The sequence below is a fragment of the Rhagoletis pomonella genome, unplaced genomic scaffold, assembly GCF_013731165.1.
Source record: "Rhagoletis pomonella isolate Grant_MI unplaced genomic scaffold, Rhpom_1.0 Rhpom_scaffold_00013, whole genome shotgun sequence".
NCBI classification, from domain to species: Eukaryota; Metazoa; Arthropoda; class Insecta; order Diptera; family Tephritidae; genus Rhagoletis; species Rhagoletis pomonella.
Window position 1 is genome coordinate 15,791,143 of NW_023458567.1, and position 22,302 is coordinate 15,813,444.

The following is a 22,302-nucleotide window of genomic DNA, read 5'->3' on the forward strand; positions in this document are numbered from 1 at the left end:
CAAAAAACAAATATAAAAAAATAAAGCAAGAAAAAAATATAAAAAAATAAAACCAAAAAAACCAAAAAAAGAACAAAGAGGTGCAAAGTAAGTTGCCTCTACGTGGTGCGCCTTGGAAACGATTGAAACCGGCTAAAAACTTACATAAACTTATATTTTCACATAATATATATACACACACATACATTGTTGAATATTTAATTCACAAGGATGTTTTTCTCTTTCGCAAAAGTCGGTGCTATCATAACTATGTAAAATGTGGATATCTTTAAAACAGGAGCAGCTAGGATTTCAATTCAAAGGGATTCTTAACCTAAAAATATCAACAAATACAACCCTGCTTTCAGTTTTTGTCGACATTTTTATGCAACCTATCTTTGCTTCCTGCCCACCGTGACCCTTTGACAACTAAAGCTTCAATGAAAATTGATCAGTGAAAATTTTCTCACACTTTTGTCGTTCACTCATACATATACGGACATAGTACATATGCATATTTATTTACAAATATATTTGTTTCATTTGTCGCATATTTTTCCATGCTTGCATTTTTAATTTAATTTGTGAGTGGCTGTGTGATGATGCATGCACCAATGTACCATGCAGATGCATGCCATCAAATTCGACACGCTGCTGACGATCAAACAAATTAAAATTTCATAAATATGATAAACATCTGCCGAACATAAGGCGTGCTTGTCTGCAGAGAGCCAAGCTTGATTTTCCCTTCGCTTAGGCATAAGCGTTGGATACACAAAGACTGTTATTTTACACAACACAGCTTTAGAGTTGTCTATAGAGCGCAATTTATGGCTCATCGATGGATTAGGGTTGTGCTGGAGATTATTAATTTCATTGCTTCCCATTAATATGAAGAAAGCAAATAAAAAAAGTTAAAAAACTGATAAATCTACAAAAAAACTTGCCACTTAATACTACTTTTTACTTTTAATACTTTTAATTTTCTAAATTTATTTTAATGGATCGTTTCAACTTTTTTATTGTTAGTTTGACTAATTGAAAAAAAATAATAACATGGGAAAATCCACAAACAAATTGGCACCATTTCATAATATAAAAACTTCCAGAAAAAAATTAAAAGTTACAAATTTTTAAATTTTTACAGATTTTTTTAAACTGTTTTACAAATGTTGTTCAAAAATATGAAAGGTTACACAAATGTAAATAAAAAATTAAAATTCAAAAAAGAAAAAGTGGAAAAAAGCAATGATAATTTACAAGGCGAACCTAACACAGTACGTAGGCAACTGGCTGAGTCAGTGGGATCGTCGGTTCGAATCCTACTGAAGAAGTCTGATGAGGAAATGTGATGATTTCCGAAATAGCTATCACTTCTACCATTTTTTCAAAGTATTGTTGCTTTTCCACAATAAGTTTTCATTAAAAAACGGCCTCGAGCTCAATAAAAATTGTTGAATATGTACACATACATAAATATGTATGTAAATTTTTCAGATTTCGTTGCTTAATATGCCTTTTTAGCGATTCTTATATTTTTGGTAAACCATTTTTTTCAATGTTTTTTTTAATTTTTTTTGTCATTCCTTGATTTTAGTTTTTGCTTAAAAAATTATGAGTATTACTTTTTTATTTGCTATCATCATAATACGGAGGAAAATTAAAATTAATTTAAAAATTCTCTTTAATATTTTCTTAAAGAAATAAACCTTCGCTACCATCATTGTACACAAAAGTACAGATACTTTTATTTTTATTTATTGCTTCTGGCTCAATAAATGTTGCATTGTTCATGCCTTTAAGCGAGAAAAGTACATAATTAATATCATTCTCTATTTTTTATATTTCCCGGTTCTTTTTTTTGTGTTCATCGATGGCTGTCAGGGCGATGCCACTCAATACATCTGCATATATCATTTGGTAGAGGTTTATTTTTATTTCTAGAAGCTGTTGTGTGCTTTCAATTCCCTACACCCCCGACCGTACAAGGCCAACAATTTATTACTAAGTAGTATCAGTTGCCTTAGCTTCTTCTTTGCTCCCGCTGCCGCTGCTGTTCTTTTCTTTGTTGTTAAATAGTGCGCCATAATATTTGTTATTGTTTTTGTACTTAAATGACATTAATGGAAAAAACAAACATATGTAATTAACACAGCCTAAGTAGCAGCAATGCAGAAGATAAACTTTAACTTCCCCCACTTTACGAGCGCCGAACAGCAGCCAACGCTACAACTCGCTGTACGCCCTTCTTTAGTTCGATAGAAAAATGCAGTGTTTTCTTTGTCCGCTGTCGTTTTTCCATCTTCATCTATGTATGTACACTCCTCAGCAATGGCAAAATCGTATGGATCTTTTCCAGGCCAAGTGGCAGTGGCAAAAGCGCGCGCGCACGCCATTTAAAAAATGCAAAATATTCTTGTGGCTGTAAAAATAAAAGCAATGAACTTGGAAAAAAGAGTTTTGTATTTTTGCAATGGTGGCCAGCAGCACGAAGACCTGGTGAGTTGAAGAGACTGCGGCAGGATTGTGCTGGCTGAGGCGGCTTTAAAGGCGCATATGAAGTCATTAAAAGTGGCAGGCAAAGTGATAAATTGTGTAAGATGTTTGTGAGGATGTATGTATGTGCACTATGCTATACACATTACATATAAGATAAAAGTACATACATACATATGTATAATATATATTGCTAAGGAGGATAAGTATCTAGCGGAAAAGTCAAGAGCTTCGACACTGACGACTGATGCCGCAACTAAGCCGCGCTGACTGACTGACTGACTGTTGGGGGAAAATGATAAACAACTAATAAGTAGAAGAAAAACAACTATAAAAACAACGAATATAAGAGAGCCGTAAAACAAAAAATAGAATAAAAAAAATAGAACTAAAAGTACTACGCAGGAAACCCCGCTACTTTGGAGTGCAAAATGAATAAAAATCAAAGCAGAGCATCTTCAACTTGAACTGAACTGCAGATTGCAATGGGAGCCCAACCCAGTTCACTTGCCTCAGTGTTGCAACAAATAGCAGTCTCTCATACAGAGGAAGATAACTACAACCTTGCATGATGTCATGCCTTCGACGGCCCCTCTTTTTTTGTTATACACTCAAGATCAATGGCATTTTTGACATTTCAAACAAATCAGAAGGTCACAAGTGCCAACAATGGAACCGCAGTGTTGATGTGTTGATCATGCGGTTGTGGTGCCTGAAAGAAGGGAGAATGGAATGTTACATTAGTAAGATAGGAGAAGAAGGATCACCGAGGGCATGTGAGAAAAGCGGTTATTGTAGGAATTATTGACGACGATATTGTGACTGTTGTTTGAAGTATTGGAAATTCTATTGAGTGAGTGATAGAAGAAATAGTGCTGAAGATTTCGAAAAATCATCTGTCTAAATTCCATAGACTTTTTTGGACGGTCATAAAACAGACCCATGGAAATTTGTAGTAAGAAATCATTTTGTGGCGCCGTATAATTTTTATTTCGGTAGTTTACCGTTTTCAAGTCACCACAGGATCCACCAGAGCATTAAGTAGGAAGTCAGTGCCGAGAGCACCTGAACGAACCCCAACAGTTCATTCTCGCCGCTTATGAGTAGTCTTATCATCGCCGAGAGCCCTGAACGGTCCAGTATTGCATTCACGGGCGTTCATCAGTAGTATCCCCGTGGTCAAAAGCTAACGGAAGTTTCAACAGTGCATCCGTTGATGCTTACTAATAGTCTTACCGTTTCCCAGTAACAGTAGCATCAACATGGCTGGGAGCTAGCAGGAGCTCAGCCACTGCATTCACCTTTGGCTACCAGTACTCTATGCGGGAGAACCACCAGCGAAATCTGGCATGCGGGCGCGAATTTTAACGTCAATATTGGGACTAGACCCAACGCCCAATGGCCCTAATATGGCGATCTTATAGTAGCCAGGAATTATTTCTTCAAGATTTGCTTACGAAGTGAAGGAAACATTTCTTTCAAATTCTCTAAAAAAAATAATTTATTTCATATCCGAAACTGTGCAAAAATTCAGTATAGGTACGCTGGAGAAGATTTCCTCAAGATAGCTGTCTCCTGCTGGCCAAAGGTGGCGTTACTTTTCTTTGCAGTGATTGGCGAGTCTGGTATGAAAAGTGGGCTGCGTCTGTTAAGAATTTCATTACCGCATAGACCTTTGAATGTTTGAATTGTTAGCACAACCATCTTTATTTGGCTTCTAAATTAAAATATTTTTTAAATTACTTAGTTTGGTTGCCTTGAAATCTTTGGGAATTTCTCTGGAAAGCCTTGTTTTAAAGATAAAATTACTGTTGCTATAAAATGTACACAGTATAGGTCTTTATTTGGTGTATAATTTATACTTATCAAAAAAGCAGAAGTCTCGCAAAAATCAAACACCCCACCTCCCCAAAACAAAAGCGGCATGAAAACATTTTCAAAAGTGTTAAAAAGTAAGCAAATACTTGACCCCACACTCGCCATCTTCAGCTGCCACGCCAAATACCCAATAATATTATGTAAAATCAGCTTGACTTATGCAAACAAGCTGTAATTGATATGCTATCAATACACGCAGTGAGCAAGAAAAAAATAAATAAAAACTCCAAAGTCCTTCAGTCACACCTACAAAGCGCACTTCAAGCACCCACACCTCCTATAAAGTGTAAAGGAAAGGAATAGAATGGCCAAGGTATGGCGAAGACGTGGCAGACTGGTAAACGCATAGCGCAAATGAAAATACCTTTCAACGCACACAGGAACACACAGCCACACACATTTCCAGACACGTATTGGCCCTTTTCACGTTTATTGAAATGTTAAGCGTTAAGTAAAACCACAGGACTCAAGCCTGGCCGGACTGCGTGCCCTGGCGAAGCGTGGCGGCGGCAAGTGCAGGCAAACTGTTACGCACAATTGGAAAACGATTTTTTCCCAAACAGAAATTTTTCGCTACTGAACTGCTTGGGAGCGGCGAGAATATTGAAAATGAAAGCTGGTTGATCAAAAGTCAGCGAAAGACGCCAGGAAAAGTTGCAAACAGTTTGGGTGCGCGCGACCTTTTCTTCGCGCGCTGCCCTTTTTTGGATTTTTCGTTTTTTTTTATGATTTTCTTGTATTTTTGTTTACTTTTGACTTGTACAAGCGCTTAATTTTCTCCCCATAGTATCAAAGAAAAGCGAAAGGGATTTGCTTGCTTGCTTGCTTGGGGGGTGGAGGATGATTGGTTACTATGCCTTGTGGGTTTTCTGCTACGCAGTCGAACCGAACGCCTTTGTCTTGTCGGGCGCGGACTTTTCCTTTTCTTTTTTTTTTGCGGTCGTGTGCTTTGTATTTTGTTTACCGTTTGAAACGTGTTTGCCAATGGAGGTGGAGTTCCAGGAAAAAGGGAGAAAAAAATGTATAAAAGAAAGTAGCTAGCCACGTTTACAAAAGGTCATATCATTATGATATTGACAAGACAATTTTTACGCCTTCAATTGTGTAAAAGTTTGGCAATTTGGTTTATTATTTGTTTAGTTGTCAATGCCTGCGAGCGGTGAGAGGTCACCCGCCCTTCCCTGCTTTCTTTTCTATTTTGACAATTTTTATTTGACTTGTTTACGCATAAATAGCAGAAACAATATGAGCGGGTTCAAAAGGTTAGGTTTTTGTTAAATGTTTGGTAAATTGTTTAAGTTTGATTGAATTACATTCGCGTTTGGGACGTTAAAGCTTTCCTGGTACTAAGCGGCAATGGCATAGCAGCAAAGGTACTGTTAAAGTTTCGGAAATCGATACTTAGCGTGAAATGAGGTGAAAAGGTCAAAGATTATAGGAGAAGTTGGAAAACCTTTAAATTAGGGTTATGTGACTTTTTTATAAAAAGCGTTTGCGGGTAGCTCATTTAAAAATAATAAAAAAATAACAAAAAAAAGTCATAAAATTTTCATAAAAATTTTAAATTTGCAGCCATTCAATTTAGGCATAATAAAGTTCAAGTTGGAAGTAGCTACATGTTACTGTTGATTTTTGTCAACTTTTTACTGGCGCTCTTCCGCTATTTTTTCCTCATAACGCATGCTCTAATTTTTTTTAACATATATGTATATGGAAATAGTAACATTGACAAATTTTCAAAAATCTAAGGTAATTCATAACTAATACTTCAAACTTCCACTTAACTTAACTTTTTTGTAAGTTCGTGTGGAAATTTTGTATTCCAAGAACAATTTGAGATTCGTTAGAGAGTCCTGATATATAAGATCTGATATCAGAGTAAAAAAGATTTGCCAAAGCATTTTACACTACAAAGGATACTTAGATAAAATATAATATAGAAACACTTCCGCTGTAGTGAGTTAAAACTCAATTAGCGACCAATGTTTTAGTTCTTCGAAACTGTTCCACTTATATGCTGTATTGTCTAATATGTTTATTTCTGTCGCGATAATTTTTCTGACTGCCTTTGGAGACGTGAAAATGAGTTTCACTTAAAAAATTAAGTGTACACCTTATATTATTTTTAGTGATTTTGAAAACATTTTAGCTAGCACTTTTCCTAAGTTGTACATCGTTCAATTCAGATCAGGATTAATGAAAGCTTTTTTTTACATAATTTTTACTACTTTCTTGTTATCGGTTTATACCGCGGAGTTTGCAAACACACCAAGGAATAATGCATTCAAAGCAAAAGCTTTCTGTACTCGTACAAGCCAACTTTTGGACCATAAAATAGCTTGCTCCCTATTGAGTCCTCGAGGACCCTAGCCTTCCACAAATTTCTATTCGCGCTATGGTGCGAGGTTCATAAACAGATTATGAAATAATATTTCGAAATACCTATTAAACTAATTAAAGTAATTGAAATCTGTAGGCTAACACGCTGAATCTGATTCATACCCCTTGGCTCTAACTCTACTGCCAGCTGATTCAAAGCCTTCGCAAACCAATCGACTGAAGAAAACTATTTGAAGTCTAAAAATTTATTATTTCATTTTACAGCGATAACTCTTCACCTAAACTGACTCTATAAGCTTTCATAAGGCCACTTTTTGAACAAACAAAATGTACTATGTGAATTAGACCGGGTCGGTTCCCGTACGATAGAAAACACTTTGTAATTGCACCCCTTAGATTGATAGCTTACTTTGAGAGGATTTTAAGGTCATACAAATTTTAATCCTTGGCGAGTCCAAAAACAGTCAAAATCGAGTTCTCTTCATGACTCTTTTATTTATTATACGATTTATTTTGAGTATTAAACATCTTTTTCAGATCACTTAACTCACCCTAGAATACCTCCTTAACCTTTGAAGTTAAAAAAAAAAAAAAAATTTCTAGCTCATTAAATAAAACCCTAATTTTCATGAAACTACACATTTTAGTAAAAACGGTGCATTTTCTTAATTAATTAATATACAATTACAGTGAGTGGAAATTTCTCTTTCAAACGAAGTAAATGTTGTTGTCCATATCATATTATATTTTCAACCATGTATCAGATTTTGCAATCGAGTAGTAAAGAAAAGACTTTTGAAGAAAACTCGATTTCTTTAAGGACTTGCCAAGGACAAAAATTTGTATGACCCTAAAATCCCGTCAAAGGAAGCTTTCAAACTAGGATGGGTAATATGAAAAATTATTTTCGCGACCCAGTCTAATGTTTATGCTTATTTCGTTGAGTTTTCAAAAGCCAGAAAACTATGACTCTCCGGCCATGTTTGTGGTCTTAATACTCACTTTTATCTTAAAGCGTACAAGGGTACTCTAATTATATCCCCTCTTGCACTTACACCATGTACACGGAATATTTTCCACTCCACAACTCACTACTGAGTTCACTTACCTCTTTATCTTTGGCAGCTATTAATTCAGCATGATTGCTTCCTACCGCATTCAGCTTGATTGTTGCATCGATTTTCCCACTCTCACCACTTTCACCGCCATCAATTTCCATACGATTAGCTTCCGCTGCATGATCCGCGTCATTGTCATCACCATCATCATCATTATCAATGCAATCATCACCAATTTCAGCAGCTCTATCAAGCTTGCTGCTGGCTTTTGTTGCTCTCGTTTTTCTTGCAAAATTACTTTTGTTTACACTACAACTAGTTGTTTTATTGCTATCGCTACTGCTAAAATTTAAGCTAGTATCATCAGTTCTTTGACCACACACATTCGTCTTGGCATTATCCACGGCAGCCTTATGCTGCTCCGGCGAGTCCTCATGATCTCGCGCATTCTTGCTGCGCTTGCGCGCATTGGCATTCTCGTCGGCATCTGCGTCGTCGTACTCTCCCTGTTGCTCCTGCTCCTCCTCCTCCTCCTCGTCGGCATCTTCTTCTCCGCCACGCTTTACCAACCTCATTTCGGCTGTGAGGCTGGTAATCAACTTGCTGGCATCGACGGCAGTCGCACCACCGCTGCAGCCATCCTCATCCATTTCATCGTCGTCCACATGTTGTGCGCCCTGCAAGGGCGAATGTAGCGGCGATTGCTGCTGTTGTACGGCAGCGGCGGCAGCAGCCGCAGCTTCCATCATCATCTGCTGGGCGTGATTGAAGAAGAGCTTTGGATTGAGGCAACCGTTGACGCCGTTCAAAGCGGCGCTCAGCGGTGAAACGCTATTATTGCCACAGGCGGCAGCGGCAGCGGCAATACTGCAACCGTCAGTTGATAGCGGGGGCGAGGGGGAGGGTGTATTGGTGGTGGTGGCCGCCAGTAGATTGCCACCGTTCTGATGCAATGTTATCGCTGCAGCGACGCTGTTCAACAGCTTTGTATTGTTATTGTTGTTATGCACGCTATTCGGGCTGTTAAAGCCCGCGGCTGCGGCGGCGGCAGCAGCAGCAGCAACGCTGCTATATGCGGCGCTTATGGGCGATAGCAGCTTGCTGCTTGGTGGGACTGTTGTGTGGTGGTTGGTAGTGGTTGTGGTGGTGGTGGAGTTGCTGTCTGTTGTTGTTGCTGTGGAGGTGGTTGTGGATGAGGCGCTGCTATTGGCGGCTAGCGCGGCGGCGGCCACGGCGCTAAAGTCGTCTATGTCGGCCGGTATGTCGGTGCTATTGGAGGTGGTTGTGTCTGTGTTGGTGGTTAATTGATCCTTCAAGGGGTTCACGTCCTTATCCGCCAAATTAGCGCGCTGCAAAGAGAGTGGAGGAAGAACGAAAAATCTATAAGTAATGTGCTGGTGAAGTATGTATGGCGATTAAGAGAAAACATTAAAGAAATTGTGAGATAAAGTGTAATTTTATCATTTATCCAGCATAGTGGTTGATATTTTCATTGAATTCCTTTTATTTTCAACAAAAAATATGCTCTCAAGAACCCAGCTTTAACTGCAGAACCTGCCCCTCAAAATGTATGCCTTTAGTCGTGTAAATGCCCCAAGTCTACAGCCTTTGTGATGAACCTCCAAATCCTACATTTCCATTAGCAGCACCCAAGTTGTGGCCAACAAACTTATTGATGGTTGTAAGCAACACAACCAGCAAGAGTCAACTGCGTAACAAACAAGCCGCCTGCCTCTTGCTGGCCAAAAACTTCCTCACTAGCAACTTATAACTTCAGCAATTAGTTTTGGCTTTTATTTTGTTAATCTTTTTATTGCATTTCATTTCATTTTCAATGCATTTCCATTTTATTTCGGTGCTGATATAATCGAAAGCTTATTGCTTCCGGTAAACAAACGTCAGCCAACTTAACATAAACCAAAGTTAACCGAAAATAAGTAAAAGTGCAGCAACAAATAAATTTTGCTTAGCTGCCATTATTTGCCAGTGCCAATAACACTTTTCAGACAGCTACTTGGAGTTTTTGGTTTTTTTTTGGGTCCAATGCTTTGGGCAGACTAATTTGCCAGTCATTTAAGCAAAGCCAAGCGCTTTCGGCTTCCTCGTTAGTCGGGGGTTCAAATAGTTTGCCCAAAGTGCTGGCGGTTTTTTGGCAATCCGGCTAGCAAGCAAACAGCTCACTAATGGCCTGGTGCAATTTTATAGTTAAGCTTATCGATACAAACGATAAACTATAAATTTTGAAGTCGAAAAAGTTGGGTGGTAACAGACGAAATTCTTGTGGGCACTTGGAAGGGGTCACAAAGGTTATGGATTGCCTTAAACGGTAAGCAACTTTATTGGTATTCGACTGTTTGTCTGTACGCCTTTGCATACTTTTACTACCTTTTTTTGCTGGTGCAAAAGTTGTAACGTATTAATTTGGCCAAATTTAACCCGTAATGACTTTAAAAGTAAAATTAATGAGGGTCGCACACTAGTGCTGCTAAGTTAAAGGAAGTTGGGGTTGTTAGAGAGAGAGAGAGATAGGGAGAGAGGGAGAAAGTGGAAAGAGTACACTAGAAACAGGCGTGAGTTGCTAAGCATTGAAAAACATTGATGGCAGGACAAACATACAAACAAGCAAACCAACAAACAATGCTCAGCAGGACAGTCCACAAAGGCAGGCAAATTGAGCGCTAATGGGAGGAGTAAGAGAAAAGCTATAAGTTGAAGCGCTTTTTGGTTGCTTTTGTTAAAAACACAAATCCAAAAACTATACTACACATATGCTTTGCAATTTATATGTCTAATTTTGGTTTGTTTTTCACATTCCTTTTTTTCGTTTGTAGCTTAGGTCTCCAAATGCTCAGGCTAACTCTTGAATTTATGTCGTTTTCAATATCCAAAAATTGTATTTCTACACTAAAGTTTTTTTGTTGTTGTTAATGACTTTTGGTGTTTTTCGCCCAGCGGAAGTGGCCACAACAACAAAAGTCATTACGAATTGTTCGTTTGCTAGTAGGGATAGAGTTATGTTTATGCGAGAGGTAAAGGTAGAGGAAAACACTACTTTTGCTTATCCTTATTGAGGCGCTAGGCTGCATTCAATGGGAATTTTGTTTGCCTGCATAAGCGTGTGTTTGTAGCATAATTTTTGGCGCAATTTGTTGAAATAGTTTTCGAATTGTTTTTTGTATAAATTTTTGTTTGAACCCAAAAGAGTCAAAACGATGTTAAATTTTATGAGGGTTAATTGTAGGTTTCAAAACGAGAATGTGAAGAGCGCGAAGAAAGAAAGAAAGAGAAACAGAAATATACATACATATTTTTGGAAAAAAAATTAAGAAATAAAAAAGCTGTATTTAGGCGCGACTACTAACACCAAACGCCTAAACGCATGCTATGCACTGATGCATGTGCAAAAGTTTTCTTCATGTATTTTGTGTAAGTTTTGCATATGCACTCAATTCTTTAACCTATTATTTATCATCTATTACCTATAACCGATTATCTATTATCCACTATATATTATCTACTATATATTACCTGTTATATATTATTTCTTATATACTACAAATTATCTATCCTCTGCTATCTATTATCTATTATCCATTATCTATTATTTGTTATCCATTATCTATTATCTTTTATCAATTATCTACTATCTATTATCCATTATTTGTTATCTTTTATATATTACATATTTTCTATTATCTATTATCTATTGTTTATTATCTATTATTTATTATATATTATCTATCGGTTGTCTATTATCATCATACTTATTTTCCCTTCTGACGCCATGGCGTAGGAAAGCCGCGTTTGCAGTAAATTCGTAGCGAAAATCTTGCAAGTTCGACGGCTACTTCCTTTGAAGTTTCGTGACCAAAACCTTTAATAAAATTAAAAGGTTGACCGCAGGATCAACGAAGCGTTGTTGAATCGCGTCTCATAGCCTTTTTCTACAGTAAACTCCTCTTCAGATATTTGTTTAGCAAAATCCTCGAATATAATACATTTGTGAATATCTATCTGCGCTTTCTGAATCCCTAACCAAGGAAATCTGCTTTAGTAGGAAGTTTTCTGGTGAAAATTCCATCCCGAGAATCGTAGACAAACTCGTTCTTTTATCCAATCCGAAAATTAGTACATTGATATAAAGACGGTTTAATAAATTAAAGACACACGTTTTGATCTAAGTATGTAATCGAACCAATCAGAACTCTGTGCCTTGACCTCTGTAACAGTATCAATGAGAACTTATTGAATAGCGTTTCTTTAGTCGCTTCTAGGATGGACACCACAGCAATATGTGAAAGTACTCGCAGCCTCGAGAGAAGAATAAATAGTTGGTGATACGGTTTGGAAGACAAATTATTAGGCAAACATATTAGGGAAGACCTCAAGGTTGAGGAGATGCCGGCTTTTTGACTATACCGAAATCCCTAGCTAAAATAATACACCGAAAATTGTATAAAAGCCGAATCCTTTGCCCCTATCCTAGACTTACACATTGGAAAGATCGGAGGCAGAACGGTGGCCGGTATGAATGGACCTGACAACAGGCTTTCAATTGCAACTGGCAGGCCATCATGTTCCAGACTAAGATGCTAGTAATTTCAACATACGACATTGACTTCAAGCCTTGGAGCTATATATTTCTTAAGGTCAATATTCACGAGATCAGTATTAGTTTGGTTAACCCACCTTAAAGCCATTTAATACTGGGAACGCAGGAAGAAGTGACGTGCTGCAGGAATTACCTACATATATTTTCAGTAGACCTGAATCAAGTTACTAGCTAGCTATGTACATACCTAATCGGTCAGAGCCGATAGCGTGCTCACATGTTTCTGCATATCCATTTTGTTCTAAGAACTATGGATCCCGAAGTCTTCAAATGTTGAGCCTTAGGCAGTTGTAGATTGATATATTATTTCTGTTCATATATGTAAAATAAGGAATTTATGTATACACCAAGTTCTTTCAACATAAATTAAGAAAACAAAGAAGTCCAAGCAGGGTAAGTTTTTGGCTACACCCCTTTTAGCTAACTATGTACCTAACTAGGCTAACTCACTTTCTTTATATTATTTTACTTAAGTTTTTTTTCGTCACTGAACTTTTAACTTGTTTCTCCTAAAACTGTCACAACCCAATCTTAGCCCTCTTTTAGTAAACTCCTCTTTGTTACTTTTTCATTCTTTTCGCATTAGCTCTTCCAAAAACAAACCCGCATCATTTACTTCGTGGTTGAATTTGTAATCTGCTGATTAAACATTATCGACTTTGAGCAATGACAACCGAGCGCAGAGGCAGACAAGCAGGCTGGCAGACAACTACAAGAACATGTACTACAACAAAATATCCAAGCGCAAAAGGAATCACGCGCTGCACTGTTGGCTGGCTGGCAAAGGATTTTAATAGCACATTTATTTGCCATCCTAACTGGCGCGCAATGAATGTCCTTCAGGCGATTTTTCCCAGGAACGCGATGGCCAAAAACAAGAAAACCACGACAAAATCTTTGAAGAATCAAGTGATGATGGTAGAGAAAGCATGTACTATGTATGGTATGTGTGTGCTTTGGACGACGAATAACAGGAATAACAACAGAGATTGTTGCGCTTAAAGGAGTTGAAAAAGTAAGGAAAGGAATAGCAAAGGAATAAATGGAGAGAGAGAGAGAACTGAAGAGAAACAGTTTAAAGCAGGAAAAAGTGTAGAGCAAGTAGAACTGATGCTGATTTGTAGATGACGAACGAGATTAGTATGATGGATAAGGGGAGCAGAGAGTGCGTGGGGAAAGGAGTGTGCCCAAGGATTAAGTCAGGATGAGTAAGAATGTGAGGCCGAGCTCGAGATGGTACAAGTAAAAGAGAAGTAGTTTCACTTTGGGCAAAAGCTGAATATGTTTATCAGTCGAGTTTTTAGTATGAGCGGCGAGCATGAGGAGCTCAAGGCATGCAGTTTGAGTCTGTTGAAAACAAAAAAAAAACTATCAAGCACCACGAATTCCACAACGTTGCCAAATGCTGTCCAACTACCGTTGTATTGGTTTGCGGTATTAAAAATCCATTTGTACAAATGACAGCGAGTACAGGCAGCACGAAGGAAGCAAGCGTTATCGACCGCCATGAAACGATAGTGTAGTATGTATTTAAAGTAGTGGGAAGAGGACAATGCTGCGTTACTTTGGCAGCAGTCTCGCCTCCGTCTCCGTCGCCAGTCGTCACTCATCAACGATTGATGCTGCTGATGACTACGACAGTTACGTTCCTTGTTGATGCTGTTGCTTTGACAGGATATGGAAGGATTTTACTTTTGGTCATAACGCCAAAATGTTGGCTGACGACGACCCCCGCTCGCCATCGTCATCGCCACATCGCGTGTTTGTTGATGATTTTGATAATGCTTTGTCTTTTACTCACTCCTGCTGGCATTCCACTCACCGGTTTGTGAAATGGGCACGGATTTGAGGCTCTCGGATACTCAGCGACATGCGGTTGCTGCTGCGTCAAGTATTTGCTGCTGCTTGTGTTTTTGTTTATACGTTTCCTTGCTTGCTTGTTTATTGATGGGTTTCTGTGTATGTTGCTGGCATGTTTTGCCGTCTAGCGAATAGCCTTTGGCAATATTTGTCATCATAAATACTTTTCGCTTACATTTATTTATAATATTTAAAAGATGCTTAACGAGTTGCATGGCGTGCGGCGGAAAGTGAGAGTAGCGGTTGGTTGTTGGCTGCTGGCGATTATGGGTAGCAGTTGCAAGTGGCGTAACTACAACAGTGACAGCATAAAATCGCTGCAAGTTGTGTTTCTAGGTCCGTGTAGTAGTACTACTGCCAGACAGCTACAAAAACAAATCGTACTTTGACGTTTGTAAACAGCCAGACAGGACTTGTCTCGCCTCGCCGCGCTTAATATTGTTGTGTTTACTGTTTTTGTTTTTGTTCTTGTTGCGTTTTGTGGCTTAAACGCGTACATTTTTTTTCGAAAAAAAAAACTTCCTCAGCAGCCTCATTTAGCTTTCGTAAAGCAGGAAGGGTTGGTGTGGCCCGCGACAAAAAACACTTGAAAATCGATTATTATTCTATTTAATAATTCATAAGTCCTAATGAGTGTGGTAATGTGGCGATTGGATGGTGTTGTGCGCGCAGCGAGTGGCGTTGCTTAAAGGGATATATGTAGTATTGTTAGTAGTACAAGGAGGCCAGTGAGCTTGGTGGAGTGGGATAAATGTTTTTTTTTAAGGATTTGAGGGAAGCTGAGGGTGTTGGAGTGTTGAAAAATGAAAGAAGTTGAGAAGCTTGAGTGGTGCAATTTTCATATTGGAGTAACATGGAAATAATTATAATTATTTGGACTTCAATTTTTTAAGATTTTCTATCAATTTGAATTTTTGGGTGAATTGAAGTTTTTATTATTTCATTATTTTCCATTAACGTAAGAAAAGATAGTTTTTTTTTAAGATATTTTAAATTTTCAAATAAGCGATATATATTTATTACCAATTTTTTTGACATTTGTGCAGTATATTTAAGGCGCGAATGAATTATTAAAAATGTTTGTTAAGTTTGTACAATTTCTTTTATAATTATTAATTTGTTTTCAAAAGTTTTCCAAAATAAAGTAAAAACAGTTTCCATGTACTCATATTTTTAATAAAAATTATTTATTTTTTTTTATAATTTTCAGTATTATTTTGTGTTTGCTTTAGAGTTTTTGTAAGTTCTTTAGTTTCCATTAACTAAAATTTTAAAGAAAATTTAAAGTTTTCAAATCAGTAAAAAGTTTTTATTAACAATTTCTTTTTTTTTTAACATTTCCCAAACGCGCGAATAAATTACCTACACCTAAACACAAAAAAAAATTTAGTGCAAAAACTGCCACATGGTAGGTTCTCTTATTTGTGGGGCATCTAAAGACCTCTAGGTGGTCCTACGGCAGGATTGGTCCTTTACGCCGTTTTACATGCTTGGAGGGGGCTGTAGTTTGAGAAATTGATTTAAAAGTGAATTCATTGGTTTTTTGGACTTAAACTTAAATTTCCCTAATTCTTGCCATTTATTAAGAATGATTGACTCTTCAAACATAACTATTGACTATATCTGAAATATTTTAAATGACTGATCCAAAATAGCAGATGTTTTTTCTTAAATTGATCGGAATTTCGAAACCATAAGTAACCCTTTACCTCCAAATATTTTTATTTTCCACTAAAAAATTTTTTTTTACAAAATTTAAATTTTATTAGATTTTAAAATTTTACTAGAAAATAAATTTTTTAAAAATTTTTATTTGTTGTAAACTAACTATTAAAGTAGGAAACATTTTAGCATCGACGTTCATTTCTCCCCAAAATTTGTATCCCTACTCACGAATGAGATCCAGACATAAATAACTCAACCACTGGACCCGAATTACCGCCAAGAAAGTCATCAACGATATCTGTTACCACTTTCACAAACTTTTGCCCCGTGAACTCCGTCGTAATTGGAGTACAAACCCAACCGAAAGATCTGCGTAACTCTAGCGTTAGTCAGGATATTGTAACACACTAAACTAGTGCTTATCCAGACTCAATTTCGACATAACCAATACATTTCCGGCTTGTGAAGGTTACCCAAACGACACCTTTTCATTTGCCTTTTAAAACCAGAAACCTTTTGGTACCTTCTACAAGACAGTATCAGACTCCATGCTGCTCTTCATTCAAGCAAGGAAATACTACTCTAACTCTTAAATCATTTACGATTTCTCCTTCTTCATCGTTGGCAAATTAAATAAATATTTAATAATCAACACTAAGCTCTATAAGTCTCCAACTCCTAGGAAGCCAGCAAGCAAACGTGTCCAGCTTCTATTTCTATTTTTGGCATTTTTCAAATTTTGTTGCCTTATTTTGGTGTTTTTTTTTGCCTCCTTTGTATCCTTGCCTTTTGTCTGCTTTTAACTAAGTCTCTCGACTCGGCTCGACTCAATGCGGCAGCTCGTTCTTGTCTCGTCTCGCCACTTCTTTGACATTTGCTCTTCATTGCTTTGGCACTGCTTCACTTTGCTTTGCGTATGTTTGCTGTCTTGTTGTTGTTGTAGCCTTGGTTAGCACTTGTTGAAATTCAATCCTCGTGAGAACGCTGGCACTTGTTTGGCGTCGTCCAAGGTCTGCAGCGCGCCTGGTTTAGTTAGTTAAATGGAAGGGCGAGGGAGAGACAGTTGAAAAGGAAGCATTTATGAAACGCTTGGACGTTGGTAAAGCAAAAGTTGAAGCGAGTGAGGGGAAGGTGAATAGGCAAAGAAGCTGTGCTGGCTTTTTTTTTAGCTTTTTCAGAAGTTTTGATTGCCAAACAATCGAAATAAAGCAGGTGTGTAAAGCACAAAAACAAAAACAGTTAAAGTAGCTTTAAGATAGAAGCTGAGTGAAAGAAGCTCAGTGAAAGAAGGAGGTTGATAGAAATGAAGTTTAGTTTTTGCTTTGGGAAATGTATTGAAATTGAAGAGCTTTAAGGGAAAGATGTGTGCAAGCTCTCTGACTGTGTTCATGATACAGCTCTTGAAACAAAAAACCAGTATTCGACTAAAAGCTTCAAGAAAAGCAATGGTATTAAGGGGAGTGAAAGGGAAAGCTTTTTGGAAGCTCAGCGACCGATTTTTTGAAAAAATTTTTTTAACCCAAAAAGTACAACTGAATTTACTAATCAGCATTGTTGTTGTAGGGGTTCAAGTGAAAGCTGTGTGAAAGTTCAGCGATTGTTTTTTGTAAAAATATGTCTATCCCAAAAAGTCCCGTTAAATATATTTACGACTATAAGCTTGCATGTAACTTTCGCAAATAAAGGAGCAAGAATGTCAAAGGCATTGTAGGGAGTTACTTGAAAGCGGTGTGAAAGCTCACCAACTGTTTTCTTAAAATCATTTTATAACTGAAAAATACTGGTTAAATATACCTGTAGCCATATAAATTTTTTAACCCAAAAATAACAATTGTCGTTGTAGGGGTGTAAGTGATAGCTGTGTTAAGGTTCATAAACTGCTTTTTTTGATAAAATTTGTTAAACTCAAGAAAGACTGGTTAAATTTATTCACGACTAAAAGCTCGCATGTAACTTTCACAATGAAAAGGGAAGCAGGAAAAGCAAAGGAATTATAGGGAGGTAAATGAATGCTGTATGAAAGCTCATCGACTGTTTTCTTGACACAATAAAAAAACAGCTTAATAAGTCTATAACCAAAAGCACTTACTTAATATGACTTGGGAAGCAAAAAAAAAGTAGTTCAGTTGAAAGGATGTTAGTGAAAGCTGTGTGAAAGCTTGGTATAAATTAAAAAAAAGCTTCCTGGGCGTAATTAAAAATTGCACCGAAGAGTTTTAAGGGTAAGCTATATTAAAGCTCATTGTTGGTTTGTTAAAAATTTTGGAAAAGAAAAAAGGCGCCTTCAACTAAATAGTTCTGGAACCGAGGACTTTAAGTTTTCGTAATGTCATTGGAAGCCAAAAAAAGCTATGGGACTGTATTAAAGCTCACTCTTTGTTTCATAAAAAATAGGTGTTTTGGAACCGTGACTTTTAGTTTACTTAATGTCCTTGGAAGCAAGAAAAGCTGTAGCACTGAAGAGCTTTAAGTGAAAGTTGTGTAACGTTTTGAAAAGAAAAAAGCTTATTCAACCGAAATCGTCTGCAACCAAACGTTTTTTAGATCATTTGTGATACTAGGGGCAAGAAAATCAAAGGAGTTGAAGAGCTTTAGGTGAAAACTGAGCGAAAGCTGAGTGAAATATTGTTGACTATTTGTTTGGTAAAAATTTATTAAAAAGCTGCCTTTAGTAAAAAATATTTTTTTTTAAACGAGCGGGCTTAGTTTTTCCTTAATAAAGTAGGCATCGCGAAAACCCTGTAAAACAAAGCTTAGCAGCCGTGGAGACCAACCGCCCACCACAACCGCCTAAAAGTAAGTAGCAGTGACCAGCATAGAATTCTTCAACAAATCAATTAATGCATGGGAATATAAATTTCGAACAAATTCCAAAGTGCTCATTACATTTGTGTGCCTTTTACCTTTTTTGTTATCTCTTTAACGCACACAACATTTTTTTCTACATTACTTTTCTCCCCTTTTTGGTGTTTTTGGGTTTTTTCACTGACAAGTTAGTATTTGAAAAGCAAAGCGTAGTGAATCCAAATGAGTTAATTAACTAAAATGCGGGTGGATTTTCAACCTTTGCGAATGTCTTTATATGTAAACAAATATATGAATGTGTGTATGTACATATGTAAGTATGGCTCTATATCTTCTGTCTCAGAATTTAAACTTTTTTTGGCGCACTTTATTTTTGGCAGTCATACATACTCCCTTCCAAGTCTGCCTCCGTAAAAAAGGATTGCAAATTTGTAACGGCGGCAAGGCAGCGAAAAAAGTAGTTGGTTGAATTTCGGCTGCCTGCTTGCGTGCTCAATGCATTCAATGGAGCTAAAATAAAGGCTTGCAAACATTGCTATATTCGTTCGGCTATGGTTTTTTTTCTTCAGCGTAGGAGTTTTTAATACGCAAACAAATGCTGTTGGAGTACTAAATATGTAGATAGCATATGCCGCATGGTATGTACGTGCACGTCTCTTAAACCCCCTACAGGCACTTACTCAAACCCGAAATTCCTCATTTGCTTGAGAGTACATATGTTTTGAGGTACTTCAAGTAATTTTTATTTTATTTTTTTGATAAGCTACTTCAACATTAATATTTTTCACTATTGAATCGTAAATTTTTTTCACAGTGCGCTCAAAGAGTAAATGGTTGCCGTATTTTTAATTATTATTATTTTTCTGTTTTTTAATTTTTTTAAATACATACGACTTATTAATACTACATACACTTTTTTCCGATGAGTTTCATTTGCTGCAAATGTGTTTTTTGAGCTTCCTTTCTCTCTGTTTAATTTTAACTTCATCCTTTTTCACTTTTGCTTGTGTAAAAGTCAAAAGTTAAGTGCATATATACGGAAGCATGGTCGCGCTTAACGTGGTACACGGTACCGTTTTTCTTTGACGTTTCTTAAAAGCAGTAATGCGGCCACTTACAAAGGAGTATTTAGTGATTTAGCTACGTGTGCATATTATACGTATTTATGCACATGAACTTTGTTGGTCTGCATATAGGTTTGTATGGACTTAATCATTTGTGGTAAAGTACTTTCGTTAAATTGATGCCTATTTTTTCACAAAGAGGTTTACAAAAGTCTAATATTTAATAAAAAAAATATTCACTCACGAATCCAAGAGCAAAGTATTCGAGTAAAAACATTAAAATGCACTATCTCTCCTTGATTCCAGTTCCCGCCGTAGATACTAAAGATAAGTGCCTGTAAGCGAGCTTTTTAAGCTTTTGACTCTCTGGATACCGCCGTCCATTGCCTTTTGTTTTGCTTCAAAAATCTTAGTGTTCGTCTATAAACACATCGGGCACATATGCCTCATACATGATCCTTGCGAAGGTCACAAAAGGGTCCCACCTTCTCAGCCCCTTCAAAGTAGAAATCCAAATGTGGTTCAGCAGTTTAGAACATGAGACCAGTCAGTAATCCTATAAGCAGCCAGCTGTACCGTTAGCTCATTTACTGCTGACAAGCATTAGCCTAACCACATCTCAACGATACCTTCCAGTATTTGAAGATCTGGAGATTGATGGCCCAAGGCAGGAGTACTAGAATTGATTTCTAACCCAGCTCGTCTAAGATTTTTCTAGCCAAATACTCCGTTGTCTTATCACATCGGTACTTCCATGGCGCCTGCCATTTAGATTCATAATGTGGTCAAGACTTCCATTGGCAAGCTAGTCTGGAAGTAGTCAAAAATCTGGCCAATACCCTGAATGTATGTACATTGGCTGTCCTCAACATATTTTTCGCCCCTAGTTTATGAAATTCGGAGGCAAGGAATATCACAACTTTCGATACAGTCTACAGAAACTGGTCTATCGAACATTTTTGTGCCATCAGAGAAGAATCTATAATGAAAAATCTTTGCCTCCAGCAGTTTCCATCTCATTTCACAGAGTATGATGCGAGCACCAACTTATTTTAAGCCTAAAGGTGATCTAAAGTGGTCCCGCGAATTAAGGCAATAAGTATTGGTCATTATGGCTTTGATTCCAGAGCAGACTCAGATGCTGTACAGATAGCAAAAATGGACAAACTATCAACACGTATAACGGCTATCTTGTGAGATACTGAGGGGTAGACAAGCTATGGAGTCTGTATGATCCTCAGAATTTCTGTGCTCCACCTTATGTATATATAAAATAGTTTTTAAGAAAGGAGAAGGCTCTCACGTTGCATGGTAGGCTAAAGATCAAAAAGCAATCGGAAAGATTTATGAGTCCCTAGCACTGGACACCTGATCAGACGATGTAAGCTGGAATACTATCCTTGTAAAGTAGGACTTTCTAAGAAGTCGGGACTGCAGGGTCCTGTGTGGGCTGGCGGAGAAAACCTCTGAGCATATACTAAGTATGTGACTGTCGACGTATTAAGTACTCTTAAATTTGTAGGCCCTCGAGGACGAATGTCGTCCCCATCCATAATCTGGGATATGACGTTTCAAGTGCTTCATTTTATAAGTCTAAGATTCAAATGTCTGCCCAATTATTTTTTCTGCTAATTATGCAAAGAAGCGCAGAACTACATATATTTAACAGGACCCTTTGGTAGATATGCATCTACCTGGGTTTCATATAATTGCTTGAGTTATGGCCTTTACTGCCGAGGTAAGGCCCAATGAAGTCGACTCATGAATCGAGTGAACTTTAGGAGATTCATGAAGGGAGCAAATTTTATGCAGCATAAGTATATGAAGCGGAAATTTTGTAATCTAGGAGGCAGGTCAGAGCTTTGCTTAAATACTTACGGAGAGAAACCAGTCTTCATGTTCTCTGACAGTCAGTTAGCCCTAAAAGCTTTAAGCTCGCTGATATGCCCTAGACCAAGGAATAAGATGACCCTCAATATACAGGTTAGGATAGGCAACAAAATACGTTAGGTTAGGTTAGGTTGTATGAGTAGCTCTGGTTAAAGAGCTCACTCAGAAGCCGCATAGGTACTTTGTAGTATCCAGGAGAGGATTTAGGCAGAACTGTCCCCACATGCCTTCAAACCATCTTGATTTTCTGGATAACCCTAGTAGATGGTAACGTAAGGCGTCTATCTTGGCCTGATTTTAGTATGGATCTACTCTTCTGCCATATAAACCTACCTACCCAAATGTTTGAGAATATTTCGTCTTCTCATACTCTCCTTATGAATCAGTTTTCAATACATATCTGCTTTGCCAATCGAGTGGGTATATTTCGAACAAAAAAAGACACAATTTCTTTGGAAAAAGCACGCTTATCGCAAACGAAAAGTGCGCCAAAAATTCAAAAGCCTATTTTTGAGGCAATATTTTTTTTTGCATTTGAGCCTGCCTGCTGCTGTTCCCAGCCTCGTGCCAGCCACATGTCACCAATATACAATACTTTGAAGTACCCTTATTTCGATATTTTGCTTACAACAATAGCAAAAAAACAAAATCGCTA

The 22,302-nt window shown here is 37.4% G+C and overlaps 1 protein-coding gene across 3 annotated transcripts in view; it reads right to left on the reverse strand.

Moving 5' to 3' along the window:
- LOC118748879 (homeobox protein cut) overlaps positions 1–22,302 on the reverse strand; it is a 280,477-nt gene that overhangs the window by 122,986 nt on the left and 135,189 nt on the right. For all 3 annotated transcript variants that reach the window (XM_036483600.1, XM_036483599.1, XM_036483601.1), the window contains exon 2: positions 7,802–9,100. In XM_036483600.1, coding sequence (XP_036339493.1) covers positions 7,802–9,100 — 1,299 coding nt within the window. The remainder of the gene's footprint in view (positions 1–7,801; positions 9,101–22,302) is intronic.